This window comes from Prionailurus bengalensis, chromosome A2, assembly GCF_016509475.1.
Source record: "Prionailurus bengalensis isolate Pbe53 chromosome A2, Fcat_Pben_1.1_paternal_pri, whole genome shotgun sequence".
Taxonomy (NCBI): Eukaryota; Metazoa; Chordata; class Mammalia; order Carnivora; family Felidae; genus Prionailurus; species Prionailurus bengalensis.
In genome coordinates, this window is record NC_057348.1 from 95134188 (window position 1) to 95146738 (window position 12551).

The 12551-nt window shown below is 37.9% G+C and overlaps 1 protein-coding gene across 2 annotated transcripts in view; it reads left to right on the forward strand.

Moving 5' to 3' along the window:
- The window catches only part of ANKIB1 (ankyrin repeat and IBR domain containing 1), a 146727-nt gene that overhangs the window by 106354 nt on the left and 27822 nt on the right, over positions 1-12551 (forward strand). For both annotated transcript variants that reach the window (XM_043588833.1, XM_043588834.1), the window contains exon 10: positions 8342-8430. In XM_043588833.1, the coding sequence (XP_043444768.1) occupies positions 8342-8430 (89 nt within the window). The remainder of the gene's footprint in view (positions 1-8341; positions 8431-12551) is intronic.

Here is a 12551-nt window from a genome sequence, read left to right on the forward strand (position 1 = left end):
CAGTTTCTGAGTTCTCTGGTTCATGTAAGCATCGTGGTTGAACAAGGCTAATTCAGAGGATTGGTGGAGAAGCTACAAAAATAGAAAAGGTAAATTAATAAAACATTTAGAAAATAAGAAGATAGTATTTGCTAAGATCAGAGAATAAAAAGTTTTGAAGGGGAGAGAAGAACCTATGATTGGCATTGTCTTCTTAAGCTCTATGGTTTCTGTGGTCTAGCTTTTACTAGTTTTTATTGCAGATTAGCTAATTTTTTTTATGTTCTTCCCCACCTTTCTTTGTATGCTACAAGTAGTAGATTTGGTTTGACTGAACATGATGATACTAATGGAAAAACCTACCAATGACAGATTCTAAAAGCTGTATCAATGTTTCTATAAACATATATGATGCTACAAATTGTACATTTCTAGACCAGTGTTTGGAGAATTATATTAGCTTGCTTTTTGTCACACCCCAGTCAGGCTAGGTGGTACTGTATGCCAAGATCACAGGCCCTCTTTTGAATTTTATCCCAGTTCAGAGGATCTGTGAATGGCCACATGGATTCAAAGTCACATTTGGTAATCATTTCTCTTGCTCTTATTCATAAGGGTAGTAGAGGGCTTAGCAAAAAGAACCATCATTTTCTGGACATAGCAATTCTAGTTCTAAATCCTATTCTAGGATTTTTACATTGCCTGTTTCACCTCTCTAGGCATTAATTTGCAGTCTCTGTTTTTACATTCTTAGCTTCCTAATCTTATTCATGTAGTAAAAGAGCTTTGTCTGTAATCAGAAATTCTAAAAATTAAAACAATTCTAAGTAGAATTCTACTGCCCTTATCTAGTATTTCAAAAAGAGGCAAAATCAGCTCTATGCAAATGAAAGCTTTGTAAGAGAAATCTTTATAAAATAAAGGTATATGATTCTCGATTTCTTTCTTTCCCCAGAAACCTCAGAAATATTCTCTAAAGATGATTACAAAAACCATGAGAAAAGACAATAATTGTTCCTCCTCCTCCTCCTCCTCCTCCTCCTTCTCCTTCTCCTTCTTCTTCTTCTTCTTCTTCTTCTTTTAAGTTTATTTATTTTGAGAGAGAGTGCATGAGCAGAGGAGAGGGAGAGAGAGAATTCCAAGTAGGCTCTGCGCTATCAGCACACAGCCCGACACAGGGCTTTATCTCACAAACTGTAAGGTCATGACCTGAGCCAAAATCAAGAGTCAGATGCTTAACCGACTGAGCCACCCATGTGCCCCTAATAGTTCCTTCTTTTTAAGAGCTGCATGTGACAGAATGAGTTGAGAGCCATCCCCAAGAGGGATGTGGGCCTGGGTATAACTGAACATATTTATTGATAGGAGGGAAGGTAGGAGTATACATTTCCTTTCCCACCACAAAGTAGTCCTTTCTTTTGTAACTTTTTCACCCACCAGTTCTGTGCCCTTAATAACTGAACCTAGAATGCTTTCTTCCCTTAGCCTGTATAATTGTATTTTGTCTGATCTTGACAATATTGTCCATAGACCGAGTTCATAACTTGAGCCAATGAGCATTTCCCCTCTGTTTTCCTCTTTATGAAGTAGAATATGCTACTATGTAACTTCTATGCCCTCTGAACTAATGCAAAGTCTTTCTTTTCCAAGGCAACTTTTTAAAGATTTATTGTCAAAAATACTTCTTAATACCACCCAAATTCTAATCTGTGAGGAGAAGAACTCAAATTTAACCTTATGTATAATGGTCATATCTCTCCTATATTACTGTCCTCAGTCCCTTTAATCACCATTGTTGCCATTGGAAATGGAGAACTTAAATAGAATTCATCTCTTCTAAATCCATAGACTGTCAAACATATTTTTGAGTTATTGAATAAAATTGAATGGCATGAATATTCTAAACAGTAATGTTATGTGGTTTTTAATATATCACCCAGCCTGTGGAGCATTTATTTTCTGAAACTATGCAAAAGAACCCTTTAACGTAGTGTCACCATCACCATGAAACAAATTGAACCCAAGAAGAAGATTTGGATTATAGTGATGCAACTGATGAGAAACACCAGCGTCAGGTTTCTAGTCCACTGAAGTTTCCAGTGAATCAAAGTACAATGTGCAGACTTGTCAGGTATTTCAGGAAACTTCACAAGTAAATGTCTGCATTAATATTGTCAGCTCATTCTGTTTTCCTCCAATACCCACAATAAGGATTTTGATAAAATCTACTCTCCTGTTAGGATCATGAATCTTGATTGAGTTAAAGCAGTAGTTTCATGCTTCATCTCCTCCACAGACTTCACAGGCAACAGACTCTTTAAGAGTCCTCTGGGAAAAATACATGATGTTGTTCTTGTTTGTGGACCCTAATAGTTGAGTCTCATCTTCTCTTGCAAAATTAGAGTCTCAAATCCTTACTTAGCTTAATAAACTCTGGCTCTGGAAAAAAATTTTCCAGATTGGCAGTATTTAGCTATTTTAGTATCAGAGTCCTGCTAACTAGCAGAATATATTCACCAGCTTGTCTAGGCCCAGAAATGAAACATGATATTTATTTGATAGAAATTGATCATAAGACCCTGTTTAAATATCGTGTCTACTCTATACAAAGTATCATACCCATCTAAATAAATACTGTTGAAAGTTCAATTTATCAGATTTCAGTGGAGCACATGATTGACATGGGAAACATAGGACCTGCATTTGAGACTTAACTGCCATTAACTAGCTGTGTGACTTGATGATAAACAAGCATCTTCTCTTATAATACAGTGATACAATTGAAGCCTTTGTAACTGATGCAGTCAACATAAAATGTACTAGTTCCAAAGTCAAACAATTTGGCTTCAAATCTCAGCTCATCTGCTTGCTCCTTGTGTGACCTTTGGCAGAGTATTGAGCCTCTCTGTGCATTTTAGATAGGATGATACGGGGGCACCTGGCTGGCTCAGTCAGTTAAGTGTCCGACTTCAGCTCAGGTCATGATCTCATGGTTCTTGAGTTCGAGCCACACATCAGTCTCTATGCGGACAGCTCAGAGCCTGGAACCTGCTTCAGATTCTGTGTCTCATTCTCTGCCCTCCCCCACTCACGCCTCTCTCTCTCTCTCTCAAAAATAAATAAATATTAAATAGGGATAATAGGGGCACCTGGGTGGCTCAGTTAGTTGAACATCTGACTTCGACTCGGGTCATGATCACTGAGTTTGTGAGTTCAAGCCCCATGTCGGGCTTTGCACCGATAGTGCAGAGCCTGCTTCAGATTCTCTCTCTCTCTCTCTCTCTCTCTCTCTCTCTCTCACTCTCAGTCTCTCACTCTCACTCTCTCACTCTCTGCCCCACCTCCACTTATGTGCATGTTTGGTCTCTCTCTCAAAAATATATATTAAAAAATTATAAAAAAAGAAGAAGAAGAAAAGAAAGAAATTTTTAAAAATGGGGATAATAGTACCAATTTGAAAGAGTTGTTATGTGGATTAAATGAGTCAGTATATGTAAGGTATTACAACATTGCCTGGTAAACTCAAAACTACTAGCTTTTTTTTTTTTTTTTTTTCTCTCAAGAGGATGGGGGAGGGGCAAAGAAAGAGGGAGAGAAAGAATCCCAAGCAGGCTCCGTGCTTTCGGCACAGAGCCCAGCGTGGGGCTCAAATTCCTCAACTGTGAGATCATGACCTGAGCTGAAACCAAGAGTTAGATGCTTAACCAACTGAGCCACCCAGGTGCCCCCCAGATTCTAGTTTTTTTGAATTATTATTTTTAGTTGATTTGTTAATTAAGGGAGAAAGTTAACTAAAGGAAGAAAATCATAAAATGAGGATTTCTACTTAATCAGGATTCATCATTAATATAGTTCTAAAATGGCAGTGAACTGAAATTGTCAACTTCTTGATAGAAATTTCTTCCATCAGGTGATGAAACTTTAGTAGAAGGTTTTTACTTTTCCAGAATCCTTTGGAGTCACTGTATATTTCTGCCAATGGTTGTGCATATTGACAAATTTTCAAGGAAAGAACCATTCCTTGATCTCTTGATATTAGTTAACTATCATATTTGGACAGGGTTAAGGATTTTATATTAGATAACCTCTTTTTCCTTTATAACGAAGCAGTTTTTCCCCTTAGTGAACTCACTCTATTGGTGTGTCTACATTTCATTTAACTATATAACAAAATTCCTCTTCCAATTCACTTGTTTTTAGTGACATTTTGAGGTACAGTCTCAACAGCAGGTGCTAGGTCTGTCAGAAAACTTGTCACCAGTTATTGGTGTCTTGGTTGAAACTTTCTTCAGATATTTAACTTTCCAGTGTTTGCAGAATATTCCAGTCTCTATTACTTCTCTCAGAATAACCCTTTCCCTACACATGGCATAATTCAGATTTTCAACCATGTAATGTCTGGTAACATTGTTATTACCATACTTTAAAGTAGTTTGGGCTTATTTTCGCAAATGCCTTAGTTTTAAAATAACTCCCTTTTTAATTTACAGTCCTTGCTCTAACTTATTTATTATTTATAAGCCTCTCCTATTTATATACCCACTCTTAGCATTGCTCTGGAAACTGTGCCGCCTAGTTATAACATTCAGAGTGATCCTGCTGATTGAGCTAGCACCTGAGGAAGCAGCAGGTCTATATCCTCCAGTGAGGTTCTGGAAAAGAACATTTGTATTGCTGTCTAATGCAGCACCTTAGAGAACCAAGCACACCGATAAGCAATTATGGCCTTTTGAAGAAATAGCATTTATTTTTTCAGATTCCATTTGTAAACATTGGGTTTTCCCCTCACAACCCTCATGATTATTTTCCTGGTTCTGTCAGAAAATGTTCTGACACCAGAGCCAGTCATACTGGTATTGATTCTAGTAGGGAAAAAATATTCAATGTGTTGTTTAATCTTCATGGGGAAAAAACTTTAAAGTTAACAGAAATAATTTATTTCATTGGCTTCATTTAGATACTGCAGATATAGAAGTCTATTTTTTTTTAAATTTTTTTTTTCAACGTTTATTTATTTTTGGGACAGAGAGAGACAGAGCATGAACGGGGGAGGGGCAGAGAGAGAGGGAGACACAGAATTGGAAACAGGCTCCGGGCTCTGAGCCATTAGCCCAGAGCCCGACGCGGGGCTGGAACTCACGGACCGCGAGATCGCGACCTGGCTGAAGTCGGACACTTAACCGACTGCGCCACCCAGGCGCCCCATATATAGAAGTCTATTTTACACCTAAATTGTTTTTTAATAAGTCATGACAAATCTAGACACTCTATTCCTGCATGTATTCCTAAGCACCATATGGAAACACTGTTCCTAGATCTGCGGCATATTTTTTACTCTAGTGTATGCTAGTATATGTGCCAAATTAAAATTAACAGTTATCACAGATATCCCTTATATTTCTGGAAAGCAGAGTCAATTTTAATATGTACTAAAGTGAATGTAATATATAATACGTCTACTTGCATTTTTTTTACTTCCATTTTTAATCAACCCAATATTTTTTGAATGACTGTTAAGTCACCACTAAATTCCTAAGAAACTTTATAAAACCACACTTACGGAAAAGATTTCCCAAATGCCAGATTCAGTAATGTCAGGAATTTTTTTTTAACACTTTTTTTTTTTTTTTTAATTTAAAGAGAGCACACAAGTGGGGCAGAGGGCCAGGGGGGGCAGGGTGGGGGGGGAGAGAGAAAGAGAAAGAGGAGGAAGGAAGGAAGGAAGGAAGGAAGGAAGGAAGGAAGGAAGGAAGGAAAAGAAAAAGAAAAAAAAGAAAGAAAGAAAGAAAGAAAGAAAGAAAGAAAGAAAGAAAGAAAGGGAGTGAGGGAGGGAGGAAGGAAGGAAGGAAGAAAGGAAGAAAGAGAAAGGAAGAAAGAAAAAGAAAGAAAATAAATCTTTAGCAGTCTCCATGTTCAGCTCGGAGTCCGACTCAAGACTCAATCCCAGGACCTTGAGATCATAACCTCAGCTGAAATCCAGAATCAGATGCTCCACCAACTGAGTGACCCAGGCACCCCAGTAATATCAGGAACTTAAGCAAACTAAATTACTCTTTCAAGATAATTGATGCTTTTTTTTTTCCCTTCAAAGCATTTTTAAGTATATAATTCAGAGGTTTTAAGTACATTCCTAATGTTGTGCAACCGTTTCCTATCCATTTATAGAACTTTTTACCTCATACCAAACAGAAACTCTAACCATTAAACAATAATTCCCCATCTTCCCTTGCCCCATAGCCACTGTTAACCACCATTCTACTGTCTGTGAATTCCTTTTTCTGAATATTTAATGTAAGTGGTATCATACGATATTTATCTTTTTGTGTGTGACTTATTTCACTTAGCATAATGTCTCAAGTTTCATCCATGTTGTAGTGTGTATCAGAATTTCATTCCTTTTTATGGCCAACTAATAATTCAATTGTGTGTATATATACCACATTTTGTTTATCTGTTCATCTGTTAATGGATATATGGGTTGTAAACCATATTCTGGCTTTTGTGAGTAATGCTGTTATAAACATTGGTGAGAAAATTTTAGTCATTGCGAAACTTTCAATTCTTTTAGGTATATATCTAGGAGTGTAATTGATAGATCATGTAATAATTCTGTGTTTTAAATTTTGAGGAACCATCAAACTGTTTTCCATAGCAACTGCATCATTTTAGATTCTTACCAGCACTGCATAAGGGTTCCAGTTTCTCCACATCCTTCCCAACACTAGTTAGCATCTATTTTTTTAATAGTAGTTAAGGAGAATTGAAACATTCATTCATTCATTCAATTCATTTGTTTGTTGGTTTGTTTATTTACGTGGTTGTTTATTTATTTTGAGATGGAGTGAGCAGGGGAGGAGCAGAGGGAGAGGGAGATACTGAAATTTAGCAGAGCTGTCAGCACAGAACCCTGTGCATGGTTCGAACCCACAAACTGTGAGATCATGACCTGAACTGAAGTCAGACGCTTAACTGAGTCACCCAAGTGCCCCAAAACATTCTTAATATAGTAAAATGTTCTTCAGAGTTGGTAAGACTCTACCTGCATCAACAGGTGTGTCTTCTTAAGACTTAAACTTTGCAAATAAGATCTTTGTTTAAAATAACACATGATGATGATGATGATGATGATGATGATGATGGCACCTACAGATTGGGTTTTTCTCCTTTCAAAATGATATTTTGTTATTTACTGTAAAATTTCCTTTGTACTACAGAATATACCATTGTATTGAATTAAAATAAGTAATTTTTAAAGGCCTTAAGCCTTTTTTTTTATGTTTATTTATTTATTGTGAGAGGAGGTGAGGGAGAGGCAGAGAGAGGAAGAGAGAGTCTGCCAAGCAGGCTCCGAGCCATCAGCACAGGGCTCAATCCCATGACTGTTGAGATCATAACAGTCAGACACTCAACCGATTGAGCCACCCAGGCTCCCCCTTAAGCCTGTTGGATTTTCTATATAGCTATAGAAAGAATGTAAAATCAAGTTACAAATGATAAATTGATATGTTTTTAATTATTTAAATCAAAATTTGCCAAATTCCAGTTAAACAGAAAATTGGGATTCAGCAAACTCAATGGTAAATTAAATTGCCCTAGCTGTTACTTGGGGATTCCAAGTCAAAGTAACAAAAATGTAATGTAAAGCAGTACTTTTCAAACTTTAAAATGCAGACGGGTCACGTGGTAATTTGATAAATTGTAGATTTAAATCAGTAGGTCTTATGGGCCTGCTCTTCTGCATGTTTAACAAGCTCCTGAGCAGTGGCAATGCTGCTATCCCAGGGAACAAACTTTGAGTAGTATTAGTGAGGACAGAACCTAACTGATAAAAATATTTTATAGCTCATAACTTATAGCATGCAAAACTAAATTATAAATGTTAGGTAATCTATTTGGAACTTTTAAAAATGTGTAAATGAATGTGCTGCTTTAAAAAAAAATTGACCTGGCAGTATCAAGCTCTAGAATCATATTTTCACTTCCTCTATTGAAATACTTCATTTCTCACTAGTCACTGTGCTTCAGTTTTCTCAGCTTTAAAATTGGAAGAGCACTGGGGCACCTGAGTGGCTCAGTCAGTTAAGTATCCAACTCTTGGTTTCAGCTCAGATCATGATTTCATGGTTCATGAGATTGAGCCTGGCATTGGGCTCTGTGATGCCACTGCAGACAAGAGCCTGCTTGGGATTATCTCTCTCTCTCTCTCTCTCTCTGCCCCTCCCTCATTCGCTATCCGTCTCTCTCAAAAATAAATAAACTTAAAAAAAATGTTTTTTTAATTGGAAGAACACTTTTCACCTGTTCTTTTGCCTTGATGTTGATAAAGAATATTTAATTGCCTTTTCTATGTTTTCCTCTTCAGGGAGTGCCTTGGTGAAGCACATGAGCCTTGTGACTGCCAAACATGGAAAAATTGGCTACAAAAAATAACTGAAATGAAACCAGAAGAACGTAAGAGGAATCTTAGAAAGCTATACTATATGTTCTAATAGCATTCAAAAGATAATATGGTCATATTACTTAGAGTCTTCATTAAGTAAGTTTTCAATGCTATAGCTCTCCTGTTTAACATTACACCCCTAACCAACACCCTTTTGGACATCACAAGGTTTTTGCAATGGTGAATCAGAGGTTCCATATTTCTGATGGACTGTTTTAAGTTAAGATAAACAGGGTAAACAGGGGTCACATTTAAGTCCTTCTCCTACAGCCATTCCCCTTTATCCTGGGGTGGACCAACTAGCTTTTCTGTACTTTAAGGGAAGAAATGTATAAACTGTAGTGAGAGGAAGTTTCTCACTTCCCTGGAATCTCCCATTGGATGATAAGACAGGTTAATTTCTTGGTATTATGTGGCTCTGTAGATTTACTTATATTAAATGCCATGTCTATAACTATTTTAACTGAGATTTTTATAAATATTAATCCTACAGAAATGCTTTGAAATTGGTGTTAGTAATTCCATTTTGCAGATGAGGAAATTAACCCTTAGATTGGATTGAGTGACATCAGGAACAGGGTATGTGCCTAGAAACAGAATGGGTTTGAATTAGCCTTCTAATAGCAATTCCTGCATTTAACAAGTAAATATATCTGCTTTGCAATAATTTCTCATCCCGTAAAGTGTTTTATGACAACTGTTTATTTTCAAATTAATATAAAAGTTAATTTTTTTAACTTTTTATATAATGGAATTAGTTGCAGGTATTACAAATCAGGATTAAGAATTAACTGGGGCACCTGGGTGGCTCAGTCAGTTGATCATCCGACCCTTGATTTCGACTCAGGTCATGTTCTCATGGTCATGAGATCAAGGCCTTCACTGAGCTTCGTCTGGACATCGAGCCTGCTTAAGATTCTCTCTCTCTTTCCCTCTGTGCCCGTCCCCCCGCCCCGCTCATGCATAACTGCACATGTGCTCTAGCTCTCAAAATTAAGAATAAATAAAAATTTTAAAAAAAGAACTCACTCAGGGGCACCTGGGTGGCCCAGTAGGGTAAGCGTCCAACTTCAGCTCAGGTCATGATCTCTCAGTTTGTGAGTTTGAGCCCCTGTTGGGCCCTGTACTGACAGCTCAGAGCCTGGAGCCTGCTTGGGATTCTGTGTCTCCCTCTCTCTCTGCCCTTCTCCTGCTCACACTCTGTCCCTCTCTCTCTCAAAAATAAATAAACATTAAAAAAAATTTTAAAAAAATTTCACTCAGTGAACCCATACTTATTATGAGCAAAGCACATGATGATGATGCCAGCCTTCAAAAAGTAATAGGCTAGAAGGGAAGCAGTCAGATCATTACAGTATCACATGATAACTACTATAGTTGGATAAAGATGAGAGTAAATCAGGCTGGGCAGGCGGGTGTCATAGAATCTTCCTGAAGGTGGGCACCTGGGTGGCTCAGTCGGTTAAGCATCTGACTTCAGCTCAGGTCATGATCTCACGGCTCATGAGTTCAGCCCCATGTCAGGCTCTGTGCTGACAGCTCAGACCCTGGAGCCTGCTTCAGATTCTGTGTGTGTCTCTCTCTCTGCACCTCCCCTGCTCGTGCTCTCTCTAAAATGAATAAATGTTAAAAAAAATAATTTTTTTTTTTTTTTTAAAGAATCCTCCTGAAGACAGTGAAAGAGGAATTGGGTTTTAGCATATCTGCAGAGGCAGAGATCTGGCAGTTATTCCTGTCAGCAGCTGAAGTGACGCTGGCAGAGTCTGGCTGACAGCTATGAAACCCTACAGTTTTGTATTCTATCAGGCAATATACCATTGCCTAAGAGCTTGTCCTTAGCGTTTTAGATTCACAAGATTCATTTTATGCATTGACTCAGGGTCATTCAAATCCATGAAGAAGAGACTACTGTGTAAACCAGAATATCAGTTTATTAATTGATAATGAGGGAGATACCTTTCACATGATGAGAAGGCTTATGTCCCTTATCCAGGAGAAAAAGAAATGGATAATCTTAGGATATTTCATGGTGAGATCCAATTAAATATTTCTACCCTGTACGTTCTATCATTCAATCAACAATTCTTTTTAATATTTCCAATTCTTTTTTTTTTTAATTTTGCTTATGCTTTTTTTTTTTTTAATTTTTTTTTTCAACGTTTATTTATTTTTGGGACAGAGAGAGACAGAGCATGAACGGGGGAGGGGCAGAGAGAGAGGGAGACACAGAATCTGAAGCAGGCTTCTGGCTCTGAGCTTTCAGCACAGAGCCTGAAGCGGGTATCAGACTCACAAATCATGACCTGAAGTCGGACTCATAACTGACTGAGCCACCCAGGCCCTCCTCAGCAAATATTTTTTTGAGTACCTGGTACATGCTAGGAACTTCCCAAATCAAAAACACCTGTATAGATTGTTTTTATTCCCCAGGTACGTTGTGTGTCTTTCTTGAATCCCAGATAATAGCTTGCCATTGCTCCCTTGACACCCATCCATTTTCCCTATTCTCCTGATATGTATGGGTCTGTGTACATGTGTGAGTTCCATAGATTAATACTAATATCCTGCAACACCTTTAAACATGACAAGACAATTGGGTTTTGCTTTCTCTTTTTGCTTCAGGAACCAAGAAACATATTTATTAGACATGGTTTGCTATTGCCCACCTACTTACATTTCTTTATACATTTATATGAAGCCTAACATTAGTGTCCATGGGAGAATTTGTAAGAGATGAGGCTGGAAAGATAGGTGTTGCCAGATTGTGAAGTTTTGCCAAATTGTCTGAAGTTATTTTATTAACAGAATAAGCCATAGAATGCATTTTTTAAGTAGGGAAGTGGCATCTGAGATATTTTTATAAAGATAAGTGATGACTAGGAAGGTTAGACTGAAGGAGAGATCAAAGTAGGGAGGGGAATTTTTAATTTGAGTAAGAGGGTAGATCATTGGTCAGCCTAGAAAATTCAGTTATGGGTAACTTTTGGGGCTCCTGGGTGGCTCAGTCAGTTAAGCGTTCGACTCTTCATCTTAGTTCAGGTCCTGATCTCACAGGTCATGAATTCAAGCCCCACATCAAGCTGTGTACGGACAGCGTGGAGTCTGCTTGGGATTCTCTGTCCCTCTGTCTCTGTCCCTCCTCCCACCCCCACACGAATAAATAAATAAATAAATATTTTTTAAAAAACAGTAACTTTCAGGGAACAATAATGAGTTTTGTTACAGACATTGTTAACTTGAGGTACTTGTAGGACATATATGTGGAGATGTCCAGTGGGATTTTACAAGTGCTTATCTGCAGCTTAGAAGAGATGCTGAGAAAACTTAGAAATAACTTGTTGCTTTTAAGTGATATCTTTATTATTTATTTAACATTTATTAAGTGGTATTTTATATTAGAATATGGAAATAAGGTGACCGCTACTTGAAATTTACATTTTAGAGATGAAGACAGCTATATACAAAACTAAGAAAAAGAAATATTATTAATGCTGTGAAAGAACAGCATACCTGTGGCACATTGTGAGGGAGGGAAGAGAGCAAGAGAAGACCAGTTCTCTACGAGAGTGTGAGGAAAAGCATTATAAAAGAATTGGTGCTTGAGCTGCTTCTTGAGAACTGGTAGATGTACTTCACGCACACAGGAAGGGTACTGGGGCTTTGGGTGAAGCAGAGCTGTGAGATAGCATGGTGTATTCAAGGGCTGCAGATACTGAGTACAAACCAGTGCAAAGGAAGGTGCTGCACCAGAGATGAGACTGCACAGGCAGAAGTCCAAATCAGGTGTCACAGGTGCGGCGAGGTAGAGGTTATGTGCAATGCTGGGAGGTCTGACTTCATCCTGAGACACTGAAAAGTAGTTTTGAGTCGGAGAGTGATAATCAAAGATGCTTACTGAGAAAGAACACTCAGGTGGAAGTGTGGATGGTGAATGAGGACCATTGAGACAGTAGGTAAGAACACTATTTCTGAGAAAACTTCAGAATGTCCAGGTAAGAGGATATGAGGGCTGGAACAAGACAGAGGCAATGCAAGTAGGAGAGGAGAGTTAAGAAGATGTAATTTTATTAAGTTGTGAATCTAGTGTACTTACCAGTTGCCTAGAAGACTTAATGCACAACAGGAAGTAATT